General features: G+C 40.6%; 2 protein-coding genes across 5 annotated transcripts in view; both read right to left on the bottom strand.

Annotated features, from left to right (window-relative positions):
* Nucleotides 1-8,191, bottom strand: part of chd7 (chromodomain helicase DNA binding protein 7) — a 101,041-nt gene extending 92,850 nt beyond the window's left edge. For 2 of the 4 annotated variants that reach the window (XM_074650174.1, XM_074650171.1), the window contains exon 1: nucleotides 7,871-8,191. The gene's annotated coding sequence lies outside the window, so the exon portion shown is untranslated. Of the gene's footprint in view, nucleotides 1-5,477; nucleotides 5,606-7,423; nucleotides 7,452-7,870 lie in introns of those variants that run through there. The other 2 variants (XM_074650172.1, XM_074650173.1) reach the window with 2 other exon arrangements.
* A 6,552-nt stretch (nucleotides 8,192-14,743) lies between these two features.
* Nucleotides 14,744-20,890, bottom strand: part of rab2a (RAB2A, member RAS oncogene family) — a 31,366-nt gene continuing 25,219 nt past the window's right edge. The window contains exons 7-8 of the mRNA XM_074650170.1: nucleotides 19,976-20,044; nucleotides 14,744-14,909 (exon numbers count right to left, since the gene is read on the bottom strand). Coding sequence (XP_074506271.1) covers nucleotides 14,814-14,909; nucleotides 19,976-20,044 — 165 coding nt within the window. The 3' untranslated portion in view covers nucleotides 14,744-14,813. The remainder of the gene's footprint in view (nucleotides 14,910-19,975; nucleotides 20,045-20,890) is intronic.

Consider the following 20,890-nt stretch of genomic DNA (forward strand, 5'->3'; position numbering starts at 1 on the left):
CACCCACAGTGGAAACCCCACCCTTGGTGGTGAGATTTAACCATTTGTCAACTATCAAAAACTACTGTTCAAGTTTAAGTTGAGTTAGTTGAGGGTTTTTATCTTTTTGTTGGTCTATTATTCCAGTTATTGGGCAGGATTGTTCACGTAAACACAGTCAATTTGACAGTGAAAACCCTTATACCACTCTGTCTTCATCCTTGCATAAGTATTCTTGGACATAAGGCCATGTTTAATACATCTAGTCAAGTCAATTCACACTACGTGAGAGCTGCAAAATATTGACAACACCATGATTTATTCCTGCCAAATTTTGCAAAAACATTTGAATTTGTAAGTCAACTTCAGCACCTAGTATGTGAGTGGGTAGCTAATGCTTCGAGTTCAACATAAATATCATTTTAGGGTAGCGCAACAAGTCACGTTGAAAGTGAAAATGTGCTTTTGATATAATAAACTTCCTCTCAAGCCTACAAGAGATAATAAATCTCAGCGCCCAACAGAGAAGCACAGCTTTCCTTCTGATAAATCCAATAAAAACACCCAGCTGCTTTTAATGCAACTGGTTTTGTGAACTGATAAGTCATTTCTTCCAGATTTGAGTAGTAAGAGATCAGCAAAGGGACGTCACACAGCAAAGAGAGTCGAATGAGATGGGAGGGACAAAGACGGGGACAAAGACAGGGACAATGGTCATTTTCACTAACAGAGTACAACAACATCAGTGTTGTCAGCTACAAGTGATAGTGCTCTCTGCATGCCAATAGGGGCACTACGCACTACTCGTCCTCTCTCATTCGTACAAACCTATTTTGCCTTTTGGCCTCTCCTCCTCTGGCCCCTATTACCAACACTTTTAAACATTTAGCCATCTTGCTGCGAGCTGTCCTGAACCAGAACAGTGAGCGTCGGTTAAAAAAGGTCAATAGAAGGTGGCGCATTGAGAGTGAAAATATTCAGATAGCCAAAGCCGATCACACTAATGACTCATAGGTCAAAATCACAGTGAACAGCTTATTCAAAAGACGTGACACATTGATGGACACCTGCTCCAAAACAAAGCCCGTCTTTCATTCTTCCAAAAAAAGTTGGAAGGAAACTGAATGAACAAGGCTGTGGCATTGCTGAATCTTTACGGTCATTAGAAATGTTGGTTTCAATGTGCAGAGATAAGATAATGGGGGGTATACATGTGGAGAACGAGCAGCAGCGCACGGATATTAGACTGGAAATTGAATTGCGGCATTCTGTGAAATCTCGATTAACTGGTAAATCTTAATGTTGTGTTTCGTAGGACACGCAGGGTCACTTCGCTGCATGTGTTGTATTCCTCCTTATGTGTAAGGTGGCGGGGGTTTTCCTGTCTGTTGGTGGGGTATTGCCAACATGTTAGGCGTTGGACTGAAAATGGGACTTCTGTATGACAAAAATCAACATATTTTAGGCATATGGTGCACACAGGGTTTTTAAAAAGGGACCAGATTTTGCTTTAGATAGTAGGGATGCACCGACCCGACTTTTTCTGCCCCTCATTGTGTGAGATCATTATTTTTTTGTGCAAGGAAAACATCAGGTTTCACTTCCCTAACTTTTTAAAACAAAACGTAACAAATAAACACAGATATAAATTCACTGAATTGTTATTTATCATTAAAACAATAAATCGTACACCAGCAACGTGGTAAAAAATCTTCAAAATCAAGTATAAACTTGATCAGTGCATCCCTATTAGACAGTTAAATGGGCCCAACAACACACTACACCCAAGAATAATTCAAGGTAAAGTGATTATTCCACCAACTATTAAGCAACATTCAGTTTGAGAATGTTAATACATATCCTATGTTATTTTGCACCACTTTTCACGCATGCTTTCAGACTGAATAATGCCTAAATGTCAGGGTTTGTTTAACCTCAAGGCCTCCTAACTAAAGTTAAAACAATCAACTCCAAGGGCACCAGGACCACTTCTAGGAACTTGAACCCAAAACAGGCTCCCCTCCTAAAAAGAATAACCACTAATCAACCTGAATGAAGCCATTTATACTAAATCAAGTTAAAAATACAAAAATGGAATCTCAGAGGTCACTATATACGGACCAAAAGGAGGGGAATTTAACTTTGTGTCACGTCTCCAGCTTAGTCCAGACCAACTGCCTCTCTAACCAACCAAGGGGGGGGGGGGGGGGGGGGGGGGGGGAAGAGTGCCTCAACTTTAACCACAATAAAAAGACAGGGAATACAGAAAATACCACTAATTTGTGAGGACAATTCTTTGATTTTTGGGTTGCTGGAAAAAAATGGTATAAATAAAGCCTGACAATGGCTTTGACTTCCACTTTACATCTCTGATGAAAATAAAACATTTTTACTGTATTAATTTAGACATCTACCAACATAAAAGTCCCTAGAAGTGTATGATTCATCTTTTTCCTGTGGTCTAGTGTTAAAAAAGTAAACAAAAATCGCAATAAATCGTAGTATTGAATCACAATACTTGTAGAATCGCAATACATATTGAATCAGCATCCAAGTATCATGATAGCAATGAATCGGAAGATAGGTAAACTGTCCCAGCCCTAATAAATAATACCTGACAATGATTGATATATTTGACTTCAAACATTTTTACTGTATTAACAAAGAGATTTCCAAAGTAAAAGTCACTAGAAGTGTATGATTCAACTTTTTCCCATGGTCTAGCGTTAAATTTAACAAAAATCACAATACATATTGAATCAGCACCAAAGTATCATGATAGTATTGAATCGTGACATAGGTGTATCGTCCCAGCCCTACTTCTATCTTTAACCTTCAATTTCAAGAAAAGACACCTCTGGCATAAAAATAATGTATGTGCAACTTTAACCGTATAAAAGACTGAAATCAATAATAATACATATTTATCAGCCTGCAGCTTTCAATTTGCGGACCAAAAAGAAGAACATTTAACTATATTAACAGAGATTTCCAAAGTAAAAGTCCCTAGAAGTGTATGATTAAGCTTTACCCCATGGTCTAGTGTTAAAAAAGTTAACAAAAATCACAATAAATCATAATATCGAATCAAATACATATCGAATTGGCACCAAAGTATCGTGATAGTATTGAATCGTGAGATAGGTGTATTGTCCCAGCGCTACTTCTATCTTTAAAGGGACTGTTTGTAACTTCTTACACGTATAAATCTACCGGGTCGGGATCCATGCGCGCGCTCGCATGTGGCCGGAGTCTCTGCTCCTCTGCCTGCCTGCCTGCTTGCCTTCACTCACACACCGCGCGCGTTCTCGCTGTCTCGCTCCACCTCCACACGTGCATGCGAGCACACTACACACTGCAGAAGAGTTCGTAGCTCTGAGAATATCTAGTAAATGTTCAGTGGACGTTTGTGCAGAAATAAATGCTGCAGCTCATTCAGATCAACAGAGGTTTCCCGTGTCTTGTGAAGTGACGGGGCTCCGCAGCGAGAAACGTTATTGTCTCACGATAACGTTTCTCTTCCTGCTTCAGCCCCAGAGGCTGAAGCAGCGGGGCTGAAGCAGGAAAAGCCAACACTAGGATCAGCGGTGATTCATGGAGAGACCTTCGTCTGGTCAGCTAACATTACTGCCAAGCAGCTTAAATATAGAGTGATATTGTGGTTTTAGCTGACATGTGTCGCCTCACTGTTTTGAGCGATGCTCGTTCATGTCTATTTAGAGCGAGCACAAGCGCAGGCAACAGGACGCTGACTTTTGTTGATTTAGCGGCCACAGGTGTCGCTGTTAACAAGCATTTCTGAAAGTTACAAATAGTCCCTTTAACCTTCAATTTCAAGAAAAGACACCTCTGGCATAAAGATAATGTATGTGCAACTTTAACTGTATAAAAGAACTGAAATCAATAATACATATTTATCAGCCTGCAGCTTTCAATTTCTGTATAAAAAAATCTGAGAGGTCTACATGCGGACCAAAAAGAAGAACATTTAACTATATTAACATAGAGATTTCCAAAGTAAATATAAACAAATAATATCTGACAGTGATTGATATATTTGACTTCAGGACCTCTCTCATGCTGAAAATCAAACATTTTGACTGTACTAACTTAGATATTTTCCAAAGTAAAAGTCCCTAGAAGTGTATGATTCAACTTTTCCCCATGGTCTAGTGTTAAAAAAGTTAACAAAAATCGCAATAAATCATGATATCGAATCGCAATACATATCAAATCGGCACCAAGGTATCATGATAGTATTGAATCGTGAGATGGATGTATCGTCCCAGCCCTACTTCTACCTTTCCCCATGGTCTAGTGTTAAAAAAAAGTTAACAGAAATCGCAATAAATCGTAATATCGAAGTGAAAGACACAATGCAGAAAATACCCCTATTTTTTAGGACAATTCTTTGATTTTTTGGGTTGCTGGGAAAATAATTGTATAAACAATGGCTGACAATTACTGATATATTTGACTTTAGGACATCTCTGACTACCTACATGCTTAAAATCAAACATTTTTACCGTATTAATTTAGAGATTTTACAAAGTAAAAGTCCCTAGAAGTGTATGAGTCAACTTTTCCCCATGGTCTAGTGTTAAAAAAGCAAACAAAAATCGCAATAAATCATAATATCGAATCGCAATACATATCGAATCGGCACCAAAGTATCGTGATAGTATTGGATCGTCCCAGCCCTACTTCTATCTTTAACCTTCAATTTCAAGAAAAGACACCTCTGGCATAAAGGTAATGTACGTGCAACGTTAACTGTATAAAAGAACTGAAATCAATAATACATATTTATCAGCCTGCAGCTTTCAATCTCTGTATAACAAATCTGAGAGGTCACTCCGTGCGGACCAAAAAGAAAGAAGAGAGGGGGGGATTTAACTTTGTGTGTCCTCTGACCAACTGCCTCCCTAACAAACCTTGTGGCTGAAAGAGGGGGGGACTCAACTTTAACCACAAGAAAAGACACAGAAAGAGAGAGAGAGAGAATAGTGCTGAACATCTGTTGTGTGTATGTGTGGTCGGGGCCCTCTTATCTCTCCCTCTGTGGCCCGCTAAACATGACTAGCTGCCATCTTGGCTCACAGACACAAGGTGGTGGGGGTAGCAGAAAGCAGCTCCTGACTCTCTCTATGGCAGACAGGGAGGAGGAGGTGGAAAGAAATAACGAAGCAGCACATGTATGAATTAAAACCCCACAATATGAGAATAAAAACCCACGTTGTGTTGGATATAAACACTGCTTTGTTGTTGTTTTTAAATGGTGAAGTTGCGCGCAGCTGACCATTATGCAAGTTGACCGATCAGAGCAGCACATAATGGAGGAGAAACAGTCGCATTTTAAGTCGCATTGTAAAGAAAAGATGTGTAACTAAGTGAGAATACACACAAGCAGGTGTTTTTTGAGAGCACCACAATAAATCTAACAAGTGTAGCCGTGTAGAGGGTGACCAAACTTCGGTCAATAAACATCACAAACAAACCCCCAAGTGAAGCGAAAGTTCATTTTTCTTTTGCCCCACAAAAGCTGTGCTTCTTCTGCTTCTTCTTCTGCTTCTTCAACCGACCGACAACAAACCGCCCCGAGCAGGTTAGTAGCTAGCTCCGGGTGGTGGTGGTGGTGGTGGAGAGGCTAATAAGTGGTCCGTTCACACACAATGGAGATGAGAGCTGGTGGCTAACGAGGAGCTAACAGGCTAACTGGAACTTCGGTGTCCTTAACACGACCAACGGTTACCTAACGGCTAACTAACGGCTAACCAACGGCTAACTAACGGCTAAACTCACAACGGCGGCATTTTTTTTTTTTTTTAAGCACGTCGTTCCGGACTTCATCGCTTCATTTCGGCATTTTTTATTATCTTGTATTAACAGAAAACACTTTCCTATCAATATCAAAAAGCTGTACTCAACATTAAGTGTATTTCTAGTACGTTTTAATAGAGTTTTAATAGTGTAAAATGGGGTAGAAACAACGCGAAATATTGAAATGACCGACCGCCTGGCCTCACTAACCCCCTCACCTCCCCCTCTCCTCACTGTCCCTTCCGTCCAATAAAACTACTACGGACACTTCCACACTGTCCTTTTCCCGTTACAAACACACATAATGAGTGGAACTACAACTACTACTTGTAATTTAGTGTATAAACATGTTAATTAAACTCTAATTAATCGTTTTTGGTGCGATATAAGCCGAGTATGTGCCTGGCCTCACTAACCTCCCCACCTCCCCCATCTCCTCTCTGTCCCTTCCGTCCAATAAAACTACTACGGACACTACCACACTGTCCTTTTCCTGTTAAAACACAACTAATGAGTTAAAATACAACTAATACTTGTAGTTTAGTGTATAAACGTTTTAATTAAACTCGAATTAGAGGTTTTTGGTGCGATATAAGCCGAGTATTGTCCGCTGGGAATCTCTCCTCTGTCCTTCCGTCCAATACAACTACTACGGACACTTCCACACTGTCCTTTTCCCATTAAAACACAACTAATGAGTTGAAATACAACTAGTTCTTCTACTTGTGTGTTTAAATGTTTTCATTAAACTCGAATTACAGGTTTGTTGGCTGATATAAGCCGAGTATTGTCCGCTGGGAGTCTCTCCTCAGTCCGCTCTCATTGAGTCGGCCAGTGACTCACCTCTAACACGCACCTCGTGTCTCCCACAGAAGCTCCAACACAATTAGCTAACAGAGCTAACACACTTTAAAAAAGTGCCCAATATTTATATATTATAATAAAACAATAAGTTGTTGAAGGGGTTGAACGGACTCTGAGGTTATCTGGTGTTTGGTGTTGGTGCTGGAGGGCTTTTTCTTTCCACTTTCCTCAACTTAACTACACCGGACTGTTGTGTGTTGTGTGTTGAATGTGATGCAAAGCTAAACGTGCTATTGTTAGCATGTCAGCATGGCAAAGCTACATCACACACTACTAGACCTTCAGTGACTTTCTGCTGGAATAAAGGAGATTAAAACGTTAAATAAAGCAGCAGCTGAACACTTTCTGTGAATGAAAATGATGCACCATCCGGGCTGAACAACTCACCACACGGCGGATTAAAAACGTTGAAAAAAAGTATGGAAAACTTAGTATTTTAGGTATAATATAAAGGGTTTTAAATCAAGATAAGTGGTGTATTATAAAGCCCTCTTATTTGTGTTGAATTCGGCTGGATAACATTTTAAAAATTGTTGTCAAAAAGGTTGTTAGCTTACCTAATAAGCTCGGTCACTTCGGGGCTTCATATCAGATCAACGAGGTATATTATCTCCGAAAAAAGTATGGAAAACTTATTATTTAGGTAGATTTTAAACCGTTTTAAATCAGGATAAGTGGTGCACTATAAAGCCCTCTTATTTGTGTTGAATTCGGCTGGATAACATTTTAAAAATTGTTTTCAAAAAGGTTGTTAGCTTGCCCAACAAGCTCGGTCACTTCGGGGCTTTTTGTATGAGATCAACGAGTGTGCATGGAGGTTTAGTATCTCCGAAAAAAGTATGGAAAACTTAGTATTTAGGTAGATAATACACGGTTTTAAATCAGGATAAGTGGTGCACTATAAAGCCCTCATGTTTGTGTTGAATTCGGCTGGATAACATTTTAAATTCACTCATTTTAAAGGTTGTTAGCTTTCCCAATAAGCTCGGTCACTTCGGGGCTTTATGTATGAGATCAGCTCCTCGTTAGTGGAGATTTAGTATCTCCGCTTGGTTTGAAAAAAAAGTATGGAAAACTTAGTATTTATGTAAAATATAAACGGGTTTAAATCAGGATAAGTGGTGTATTATAAAGCCCTCATATTGGTGTTGAATTCGGCTGGATAACATTTTAAAATAAATACTCATTATTAAGGTTATTAGCTTACCCAACAAGCTCGGTCACTTCGGGTCTTTCTATCAGATCAGCGAGGTTAGTATCTCCGCTTGGCTTGAAAAAAAAAAAAAAATCCACTGTTTGTTCCTTTTTCTTTCCGCTTGAAATATAAATAAAAAGTTTGTTATTCATGAAACATTTCTCTTTCGGCGTGTCTCGCATGCTCGACCTCGCCGTCTAGTGCGCGTTGCTTCTTCTTCTTCTCCTCCTTTGTGTTAATTTCACTCAAATGGAGTTTAATCCGATCGATCCCTCTCCTCTCTGCTGCTCTCTGGCTCTCCGGCTCTCTGCTCTCTCTCGCTGCTCCAGAGTTCCTCCCTCCAGACACTCGCTCACCTTCCTCGGCCAAGGGGGGGCGCGCTCCCGAGGATCTCATCGAGATAAACAGACAGGGCGGCGTGCGCGGTCACTGACCCCGCCGTGTCCGTGTGACGCGCGCTCTCTCTGGGAGAGTTCTCAATGGGGGGATTGGAAAAAAAAATAAAAATAAAATATTTTTATATATATATATATGTATATATATATATATATACATATATATATATACATATATATATATATACGTATATATATATATACGTATATATATATATATATATATATATATACATACATATATTTTTATATATATATATATATATATATATATATATATATATTTTTATATATATATATATATATATATATATATACATACATATATTTTTATATATATATATATCTAAATATTAGATAAATAAATGGGATGATTTTATTCTATTTTATTCTATATATATACATATATATACTAATTATATATATGTATACATATATATTATATATTATATATATATGTATATATATGTATATATATAAGTATATATATGTGTGTATATATATATATATATATATATATATAGAATAAAATCATCCTATTTATTTATCTAATGTTTAGATAAATACAGTTAAGAATAAATAAACCCATTAATGTTGGATGTGAGTATATATAAGACTATTACTTATACTTTTGTGTAGAATTTTGTAATTAAACTCTGGTGAAGCGTTTTTGGGGCGATATATGCCAAGTATTCTCCGCTGCGAATCTCGCTCAGAAAGCTAAAATAGAATAAAATCATCCTATTTATTTATCTAATATTTAGATAAATAGTTATGAATGAAAAAATAAATCAATAATTATTATAAATTATATTATACACTACAGAAAACATAGTTATGAATATTATATTCCATTTCTCCCAATAAATCGCCCTGTATGCAACACACTGTTCCTTTTAATTAAAGGACAGGTTCACATTTTTTCGTGCATGTAAGTGTTGTTTTAAAGGGGAACTCCACTGATTGTTCACATCAAAGTGTGTTTCTAGGTGTTGGGGAGTACGACTGCATATGTGACAAAGTCGTATAAAGCCTTTTGAGTCTCCCTGAGGGAGCTGAGTGAAATCTGATAAATGCCCTCAAGTGATGTCACTTGAGTCAGCGTCGGTTGAGTGTGAAAACTACAAGTGTGAAAATTATAAATCTGGAGGTGTAGCGTTAGAAAGCTCACCAGCATAACACACCCTGATCTATACAGTCACGTCAATCAAGTCGAGTTGCATTGTGATGGACTCTGATGAAGACGCACTCGGCATCAAAACGTTAGTCTTCTTATAAAGTTTGTTGCCTTAACCCAGTGATTCTCAAAGTGAGGTCCGGGGACCGGCCAGGGCCCCGTGGATCTCTTGTCAGAGGGTCCGCAACATAATTAGTTTATAAATTATTAAATTGTGCTGTATCATTAAAAAGTACATATCTACAGATGGCGGACCATTTGCGCCAATAAAACAAGTGTCCATTACTCCCAACCACGTTAGAAACTCTGATATGATTGTGACACACAGCATAAGATTACAAAAAGTCAGCTTTAGACTGTTTAAATATCTGTCTTGCTACTGTTTTTGAAAGATGAATTACTTGAAATGTAGAATATAAATGCTGTCAAGTTGAGTCCAAATGCAATTTGAATAAAATCACCCTCTGTTTAAAGGTTTATAAGTGGCATTAACATTCAATAATATTACCAAAATCCCCCCCGCTGTGGGACTAATAAAAGGTCATCTCATGTTATCTTAACATGATTCAAATGCGTTTCTGTTCATCGCTATCAAACAGGTCTGAAGTATTTAGGTTGAAAAGTATTAGAATACAAATAGTTTCAAGAGTACAAATGGTCGTAAGCGCTTAATCTTAAAGGGGGTCCTATAAGGGGGCCCCAAAAAGTTTGAAAACCTCTGGTGTAGTGGTCGTTGAAAAGGTGGGTGCACTCCTCAGTAGAGATGGTTACCGAGGAGGAAGTAGGTATAATCTCCTATATATTCCAATGGCTTTTTGGCTGTTATACTGTACACTGCCAGAAAAAGTGGTGTGTACTTGGTATACCTGCGTATATCCTCCCACCACACCACTGCCTGCAATTCCTCATGAGGCAGTTTAAAGCGAGTTAAACCTCTCCCCTCACTCAACCCACGTTTTTCTATTTCTTCCAGAGATTTTCTGAGCATATTTCCCCCCCGCTCACACAGCCCCTGGTTTCAGCTCATTTCAGTTATGTTTTGAAAATCAACATGCAGAGACTTGAAACTCGCTCGAGTTTCAGGGAATCCATCACCGTGAACATCGTGTCTGCTTTTACTGTAGTCCCAAGTTATGTTATCAGAGATTATGAAGTTGAAAGTGCAGATGTGACGAGTCTAGACTGCATTAACAAAAAGGCTCTATCTGACTGTAAAGCACCGTGTATATATATATATATATATATATATATATATATATACCCTGACATATAGCCTTTGATATACTGTGTTTGCTAACGGTGGAAGGACTGGTTTCTCAAGGTAGAAAAAAAGTATTTTAAATGTAGATGATTGCAGTTTTGCAGAATTTTGATACATATTTTCCAGCTTTGTAGTCTCCTGTTTACGCATTTAGTCAAATATGAATTCCCATACTTCTACTCCACTACAGTTCAATGGGAAATACTGCATTTCTCTACATTTATCTGACAGCTATTACTAGTTACCTTACAAATGTTTTAGAAAACATGTGATCAGTTTATCAAATATCAAACACTGTTATAGATTTACCTCAGCAAGCTGGTTAAAGCCGGTTAAAATGCTGCTTACGAGTTAATGCATGAATCATTTAAATAGTTATTTAAATAATGTATAAAATATAACACCCTGAAAGGGCACAGTCTGCATGATGAATACATTTATATTTTTGACACATAAAGATCAAAGTTTTTGATAGTAATTCTATACTTTACGTAAGCAGCTCTTTGAATATGGGACTCACTTAGGGCTGGTTTAAGGCATATAGGCCATATAGGCGGTCGCCTATAGGGCGGCACCTTCTGGGGGGGCACTGGTCAACAAAACAAAACATTAATAATAATAATAATAATAATGCTGGTGGGCACCCTTCGTCATTTTCTGCATAGACGTAACAAATGAACAAATAAGTAGATGACGGGATGAGAGACAACGTAGTGTAACGTTATACAGACATAACAAGGCTGCTGAATGAGAGAGGCATCCGGCGATACGTTACACGGAAACACACCGTGTTAATAATAAGCCGACCACCTCACGGTACCGCCGGCTGTGAGCCGTTTTTAAAGTTGGGCACCGTGACGGAGGTCTGCGCTCTCCGAGTGCCATTCTAGTTGTTATATGTGTCTTTTGGAGAACCAAATCTATAGAGGTGGTGGTAGTAGTATGTAACATTACATTTCAATATATTTGATATACCCCTAAAATAACATGCGCCCCTCCACCACATTTTGAATGGTCTGGAAACGCGACACGTTCACAGACACTGATGTCCCAAAAACGTGGCATTTTACCTGCAAATGTAAGGCATTTGATGTAGGGCATTGCTGGAAAGCTCATGCACATACACTGAACATGTAAACCCTCCCTGACTACATATGAGTTAAAAAATGTTTCATTCATTAAGCAGGCTCTCAGTCTGGCTGACCTTCATCAGGGAATACAATCTCCATGACTGCTGAAGGTCGAATGGCACCGATTCAAGAGCGCACGAGTCCCTCCCTGCTCATTTTAATGGATAAATCAGATAGAGTGAAACAGCATGCGGACCCATTATGATTGATTCACTCGTACACACCGAGAAGTCAGCATGGGCCGGGTGGCAAAACACAGAAAGACAGAACATTTGTTTGGTTTTTGTTTCAAACACTGTATTTTTCCATCTCCACATTAACCATCAAAATGACATGTTTTAGAGTTTAGAATGTTTTATTATAGTTTATTGTGATAGCATTTTCATTTTTTCTTTTTTTTAAGTTTTGTTTTTTCCAAAGAACAAACACAGCAAATAACGTTGAGGGCGGGGAGGAGGAGGAGGAGGAGAGGCAGGAAGAAGAGCGGAGAGAGGAGGAGGGCCACATAGATAAAGATAGCTAGATCGATCCATAGATAGACAGATAGATAGATGCATCAGGTTTGGCTTGATCCTCCCCCCCTGTAAGCCCTCTGGGTCCACACACGCGCACACACACGCACACACTACATTTTGCTTTACAAAGAATAATCATCATCATCGGAATAAGATTAATAACTGTCTGAATATATTTAGGAATAAAAAAAAAAACAAAGAAATGAGAGGATTCACTCGCACTGCTGTGAAACCCCCAAAACTCCCTACAGTTATACAGTTAGCCTGGAGAGGATAAAAGTTAGATAAACAGAAATATATGTATGCATCATATGCATGTATGCAAGCTGGGTGTGTGTGCGCATGAAGGGGGATGGGGGGGGGGGGAAGAAAAAAATTTTTAACATGTGGGTTTGGATTCATTTCAAATGCCCCAATTCAAATCCAAACTAGGTCTGTGACTTTACAGTGAGCATCTCTGCATGTGTAATGCATCGTCGACTAGCTAGTTAGTGGTAGAACGCCTATCTGCAGATAAAGGTGATGTCTTTTAGCAGCTGTCCAAATCTCTCTCAGAGGAGGGGGGGGCAGGGGTGGAGTTAAGGCAGGCAGCTGATTTCAGGACAGATTATAGGGGCTTCTTTTCTTTTGTTTTTGTGGACAACACAGGTAAACATAATAATTTGGCATTAAAAAATACAGAGCGAATGTTACCACACAGTCTGAGAAAGAGAGGTGGGGATGAGAGGAGGAGAGGGGTGAACGATAAGTAACCGAAGTAGTAAAATATGATCAGAACAGTAAAAAGGTGCGTATTACATCGGGGGGGATCTCAAAGCAAAAAAAAACAAAAGAAAAACATTGCAGCAGTCATCGATCAAGCTCTAAACAGTATACATTATATATCTGCCAGCTAATTCATGGTGGAAAATGTTTTGCTTGCTTAGAAGCGAGACGCCTTGACATTTTCGGTTGGAGTCTGTTCTCCACCAGGGACTTCCAATGCCTCTACGCGGGCCCTGTTAACAGCCTGTTATCATTCATACTTGTCATTTAAAAGAAAGGGCACCACTACCGGGCCCCGAACGGAACAGGGCGGCTCGGTGCCGTTGGGTTTAAATGAGAATTGTTAAAAATGCTAAAAAAAAGAAAGAAGCTGCTCGGAGGTGTCTTTTCCGCAGCCCTGGTAGAGAAATACCACAACAACAACACGCCAAGCTTCACTTTAAACAAGCTAAAAAAAAAAAAAAGCTACAGAAACCTAAAGAGCCATATATACACAGAAACGTGCCGGATAAATATAGTTAACAAAAAAAAAAGTCTCCAATCTATTTTTCCTCTTAACTTCATAATGGCGGCCGCTGCTCTCAATATCCCTTAACGTTTCTTTAACTTCCACCCAAAAGGATCCAGTTTCACACTCAACAGTTTGGTCTTTTATTCTCTCTCCAGACAATTTAAAACACTTTTTATTTTTTTAAGCCACAACCAGTTTGTAGTGTTCATTAAATACAAATCAACAAAGAAGGACACAAAGACAGAGAGAGAAATCACATGACGGAAATCAGGGAAAGGAAGCACAAAATAACATCATCATTTGCACTTTTGTTTTTATGGACAGAAGATTCAGAGTGACTCGAATGTGGCTCCTACACAAACTTGACATACTGGAATACCTATATCGTCCCTATACACACACACACACACACACACACACAGGCACAGCATGAAAAACTGAACTCAACATGTGGAAACATGTCGACATGCTATCGACGTGCGGCGTCGTTTTCCTGTAAAGCGTGTACGGATGTGTGTGTATAGACACAACACAGAGCATTGGTTTGTATTCCATACAGTCAGTCGTTAAGAGTTTAATCTCTACCCACAACCTCGTCGTTACTGAAGATACACTGCAGCTTTTCTTATGATTCTGAGGTACTGTAATATCCCAACAACATCCTCATGAATTAAGAGGAGTGTGTCAATTAAAGTGCCAGAATAGATTTCTTCACTTTACAACTTGTTTTAAATAAAAAGATAAAAATCCATTTATCTAACAAAAAAAACCTTCAGAATTTAGAGGCTAAACCTGCAGGTGGAGCTGACTCTGTCCTTGTAAGACTGTAGGTTGATTTATGGGGACGCAGCTCCTAAACCCTTCAGGTTAGGTAAAGAGACAAGAGAGGGAAGGAGGGAGGGATGGATGGATGAAAGAATGGAGCGGTAGAGAGAGAGAGAGAGAGAGAGAGAGAGAGAGAGAGAGAGAGAGAGAGAGAGAGAGAGAGAGAGAGAGAGAGAGAGAGAGAGAGAGAGAGAGAGAGAGAGAGAGAGAGAGAGGTTAACAAACTGTTAGTGAGCCTGGACAGTTCTGTAGAAACGCAAGGGAGAGTCGGAGAGGGCGAGGAGGAAGAGGAGGAGGAAGGATAGGGGGTTTGGAGGAGGAGGAGGAAGAGAAGGATGAGGAGGAGGAGGAGGAGAAGGAGGAGTGTTTTGGGGCTTCAGCAGCAGCCCCCTCCAGCCTGTTGGCCTCCCTGGCTACCGGACAGTGTGGAGTTGGTGGTAGGATGCTGGGGTCCGATCTTAATACCATTAGCCTGAGTGGAGACAAAGACAAAGACGATTAAAAGGAGATAGAAATGAGGTTAGAATTAACGAACAAACATCAGGCAAAGATCTCAGTCAAGTATAATGAAATGTCTCTGCTACAATGTTCCCACCGTACACTAGGAGACTTTGAAAAGACTAAAGTCTGACACCCTTTCACATCTAAAGACTGCGTGTCTGAAGTCACAGTTTTTAGTCACAAATTGGGATGTGACGGTGAGGAAATCTTCCCACCGGTTATAAACTCGTGACAACTCGGGTGTTGAAAATAAAAGTAAAAATAAAAGTAAATAAAGTAAAATTGTAAAATGTCCGGTGTAATCGGTAACACCGGAGTTGTCACGAGTTTATTAACCGGTGGGAAAATGTCCACACCGTCACACATCCTGTGTTCTGAGAGGTAAAATGACTGTTTTTGTCAAAGGAGTCTGGTGGCTTTGAAGAGATCATAGATAACGGCTTCAGTTCCCCGTCAGAACGGGCTGTCTGAAGGTAAATATAGCGTACACTTAAACTGATTGATTTGTTTAGGTGTCTAAAATCCCCCGTCCACAGCAGTACATTGCTTTACTCCCATCAGACGGTTGCCTCAGCAAATTCAATTAATTCCTGATTATGTCCACCTTGAAGGGTATTATCCCGTTTACACCATGGTCACTTGCCAAAGAAAAAAAAATAAGACCAATAATGGCGACGGGAGATATTTCTAGTCCGCTTAGCTTTGGCTCAGCTATGAGCCATAAAGCTAACGTTATACTAGCAGATTCAAAGTCAATAATATTACATACGGTTGACTATAGAAATGTAATTTGACAGTGTGTTTAACAACAAAACTAGCTAGCTATCCAGACGTGTCATTGTTCCAAAATCAATATCTTCACGAAATCTTGATTAGCGCAACGCTAGTATAAAGTTAACATTATGTTAGCACGATTCAAAGTCATTAACATTGTGTACGGTTGATAAACAATAATGTGACAGTATGTTTAACAACAGAACTAGCTAGCTATCCAGCGGTGTCACTGTCCCAAAATCAGTATCATAACGTTAGCAGAAAGCTAACATTTGTTCCTCCAAACTAGAGGCGTGCCGACCGCCATCTACTGTAGGTAATACACCGACTAGTATCTAGAAGTACCTCGTACAACCCCACTTCAGAAAATCAGAACTATCCCTTTAACATTGCACAGCGCCTGCAGGTGCTCCTATTAGATCACATCATAGAGGAAGCAACAGGTGCTGCTGCGTCGCACAAAAGCACAGGGAATCACCAGCAGCACTCAAGGACATGGGGAGGAAAAAAAGAAAAGCACTTCTAAAAGAAGAGAGAGAGAGAGAGAGAGAGAGAGAGAGAGAGAGAGAGAGAGAGAGAGAGAGAGAGAGAGAGAGAGAGAGAGAGAGAGAGAGAGAGGCAGGTGGGAGGTAGAGAGATACAGCTCTTTCATCTCTCTCTCATCCCTTCCACTGGAGCTCTCTTCCTCTCCCTGTGTGTGCTGTAGTAGAGCTCACTTTCCCTCTGTGTTTCATCATCGCTCTCTCTCTCCCTCCCTCTGTATATATTTATCTCTCTCCCTCTCAGTGTAACTCCCCCTCCTACACTCAGTAGCAGTAGTGCCTCTGGGAAACACTGTATGCCTTTAAATCACATTTATTGAGCTAAGGCCATGTGTGTGTGTGTGTGTGTGTGTGTGTGTGTGTGTGTGTGTGTGTGTGTGTGTGTGTGTGTGTGTGAGTGAGTAAGTGTGTGTGAGTGTTTTCTCATAGTGGCTGCCAACATTTCTGGTGGGGCTTCCCTCTCTCTCTCTCAGCCAGTCAGCTGATGTGGTTTGGCTGGCCGGCTTGCCTTTACTCCGTCTCACTGTTACTAATAACAAAAACACTCGCTGGCTGGCTGGCTGGCTGGCTGGCTGGCTGGCTGCAGTCCTGTCTGGTTAACATTTGGACTTGCTGGCTGGCTAAAGGGCCACATATACTTCACACACACTGTTCTGTTTATATAGTATATTGGCTGTCTGCATTCACGGACGTGTTCACACATGTTTGTTGGCTCATATGTTTCAGGCTGCACGAGGGCTGTGTCATCGTTTACGTCACGATTTACGACGCGGTTAAGAGTTTCCTCAAGAAGAACCATCTGGATGACTGGATGGTTATCTAGAGATGGGCAAACAGATTGTTGTGTACTTCCTACTCCTACTGTACGAGTAGATCGTCTGTGATGTAAAGTACGTCAAAATGTACGTGTAAAATAGACAAAAAAACGTGGCCATCGGCTCCTGCGGGCCGTTCTGGCTGTTGACAGTTGTCAATAAAGATTGCTACTATATGATACTAGCTATATCTATTGTAGCCTACATTGTTATCTTGATAGCTACGCTCTGATTACTGTAAAAAGAGGAGAAAAAAGATGCTGACGTTGGGGAATCGGCTCGTGGCTCTGCTTCAACTGGTTCATCCGACCATCTGACGGCCGGTCGGGAGGAGTTAATCGGTCCTCGGTCCCCCCCTGTACACTGCACAACTAATGACGCCCGAAGAAGCTGAAATTCGGTCAGACTCTAAAATGAGTTGTGCGGCTCAAAATCCGGGCCAGAAACAGGCTATGCCCAGATTAAGAGCAGTGATTCTTAAAGTGGGGTCCGTGGCACTCTGTCAGGGGGTCCGCGTAATAATTAGCTATAACTTAGGGCTGTCAAAGTTAACGTGATAATAACTCGTTCACGCAAATTTGTTTTAACGCCGCTAATTTCTTTAACGCAACTTATGAGTTTTAGGTTGTAGCGGGCTCAGTTTTAAAGCCAGAGTGAAGATACTGGTATCATATGAAACTAGAAAACCTAAGGAATCCATTGGTACCAACCATGTCATACTAGCATGTCAGGAAGAAGGCTAAATAACACTCCAAAATCCAAACTTAAAACCGTCTTGGCCATTTTCAAATTGACCGAAATGAACCGATTAAAGTGCATCAACTTGTTTTATTGTTGAACGTGCACATCCGCACAGTCAAAGTTTTGGCCCCTGAGTCTGCAGGAACCGGCTGGAGCTCACACCAAAACAGGAAATGCACGCTCCTGCTGTCATGTAGGCCTCAACTGAAGCGAATGGAGACGGAGCGGATATTTGCAGGACGGAAGTGTACTGGACACAGACGGCGAGTCAAGGACACGGACAGTAGTTGTGCAACACGGTTCTGTTTATAACACACGGGGGAGTCTGCCTATGAGGACGTGTTGCACACGTGTAGTCAGCGCAGTCACTTTGGGCTGCACATGGACGTACGCAAACATGTTCACACATTGGTAAATGAAAAAATGGATATCAAGCGGGCCTTCATGGACACTCAAGTATCATTTTTGATTTTTAAATCAGTACAGCTGATCACACAATACAGGGAGGATTGTCAGTGATGTGTATTCATTTTGTCAGACATCAATCATAAGATATTCATTTGATCAACATCTCAATGCGGCAGCAGCAGTACACACAGTTTGCCTGGTCAACAGGTAGCACTGTGAGCACTAATCTATGCTTGTTCAGTTGATACAGGGAAATGTGTTTAATGACAACAGAGATTTTACCAGATGTTATCTGTGATGTGCAGCTTGGTTTTTTGCTGACCGAAACAGGACGACAAAGAAGAGATTCAGCCTTTTTTCCAATTGTTTAAGCATTTCTGTGTGGAAGGAGATCTTTATGAAACCGACCTGAAAGCGTGGTCGCTCTTCCACATAAACTGTGTTTTTGGTAGGGTGGGCTAGGAAATTGATTCACCTATGTATCGCAATATATCTTTTTTAATTTTTAAATAGATTTTTTAATCCCAGAATCGATATATTTGCTCCATTTGAGTCTATGCGGAGGCAGAAGGAAGTTACCGCTTTTATTGTTGTAGTCTGAGTAACGTGACGTCATATCTGTTCCGTATCCGTCAACCAAAACAAACCGCAGCGAGCCGAAACGATAAAGAAGAAAACTACAGAGGGTCTGCGTGGATCCGACCTGCACCCTCACATGTTAAATCCAGCGTGGTAAACACTACACATCCAGTAAAGGATGGAAACACTTGGGATTTCACAGATTACCAGGAAAAACAGAGCAAGACATCACGGCTAAAGCTGCATGCTGACTCTGTCACGGACAGGGAACGTTATCGTATCGCGGTAACGTGGCGGTCAAGCCGGCCGTCGCTCTCATCTCCGTGGTCAAACCGGCCGACGCTACGACTGTAGAGCACCCATATACTGACATTTATGTTAAATGCATTCAAACGGCCCCGATGGAGCTGACCATGGATGGATAAAGAGAACGGGGCTGACGGGAGAACTGACTATTAATCGTGATATCGAGTCGCAATACTTAAAAATCAAAATACATATCGAATCGGCACCCAAGTATCGTGATAGTATTGAATCAGGAGATAGGTGCATCGTCCCAGCCCTAGTTTTTGCAATTTTCATGTGGATGTAGTACAGTATGACTAACACTTGCTGACGAGTGCATACTTGCTGACAGGCTTAGTGTCTTGACTTTCCTGCCTGGATAACTGTTCCGCTGAGACGATAACCATCTGGTTGACTGGATAGCAAACTGACTGACTGGCTGGATAGGAAGCTTACAGACTGGCTGGCTGAGTGTTTGTTTTCTTGCCGAATGACTGAGACCTTGTGGGATGTGAGGAATTTATGAGCTGGCAAGATGCCGAGAGAGAGAGGGAGAGAGAGAGAGGGAGAGAGGGAGAGGGAGAGAGGGAGAGAGAGAGAGAGAGAGAGAGAGAGAGAGAGAGAGAGAGAAGGAGAGAGTGGAAAATAGAGCAGGGGAGAGGAGGAACGTAGGGAGTTTTGCTTGGCTGGAGTCAGAGGAAGCGGAGAAGAGGGTTTTTTCCCCCCTCTCTTTGAGGAGAGAGGGAGCGTGGCAAACCACACACACTGCTGGAAAACTACACCAAAGAGAAAGAGGAGGATAAAGACTGGAAGAGAGAGAGGAGAAGACGGCCTTTAAAAAAAAAAGAGAGAGAGAAGAAGAATGGAGAGGTTTGAGGAGGAAGGAGTCTCACCTCGTTGTTGATATCAAACACTCCCTCCTGGATCTTCTCATAGATCTCCTTGGCTGTGTTGATGAAAGCCTGAGATAGAGACAGGAAGAGAGAATGACGGAGGGGGAGCGAGAGAGAGAAGGGGAGAGTCAATTCATATCTGTATGTTGACTCCTGTAAAGGAGGCTCACATCATTAGGGATGAAGAACAGCACAACCAGGCTTCAACTGCTAAAAATTCTACATATTTATTGTCAAAATGAAGGCTGGAAGTGTGAATTGATTTGTTAAATATTCCATATAAGTGTGTCAAATGCTGGTGAGAAGCTCAGACGTTCCACATTTAAGAGTTGGCTGCAGAACAGCACTGCACTCACAAGTTGTGTTAATGCCAACACACACACAGACAATGACCAAACATGGACGGTAATGACAATGTCACCATGACAAAACTAAAAGTCAGCACTGTTCGTTGCATCCTGAAGTGAACAGAAACCAGTGGCAGCCTGGGAGGCGTCACAAAACGCACTCAGATATTTAAAAGACTTTGGAAAATGTTTGGTGCTAATGTTTGTGATTTTTACAGCATTAAAAGGGTTAAAAGATACATAATGGTAAGCTTATATTACTTAAAGGAGACAAATCATAATAGCTTTTAAAGAACTACTTAAACCTCTTTGGAAATAAACCCACCTACTAGCAGACCTAAAGCTGACAAATTAACACGCTGGATCTTTACAGAAAAGTCAACAGGACAATTTGAGGTTCTAGGGGAGAGTTTTGTGCTGGAAGCTTTTCTTGGTGAACCACAGCGAGTTGATTTGGCAGATAAGGCACCGTATAAAGACTGAAGCCAAACCTGTACTCACAAAGTGAATCTGGCAACCTGCATAGTAACCAGCCAGAGACACTGAGCTCCACAACATCCCTTAAAAA

Source organism: Sebastes fasciatus, chromosome 11 (assembly GCF_043250625.1).
Source record: "Sebastes fasciatus isolate fSebFas1 chromosome 11, fSebFas1.pri, whole genome shotgun sequence".
Lineage (NCBI taxonomy): Eukaryota > Metazoa > Chordata > Actinopteri > Perciformes > Sebastidae > Sebastes > Sebastes fasciatus.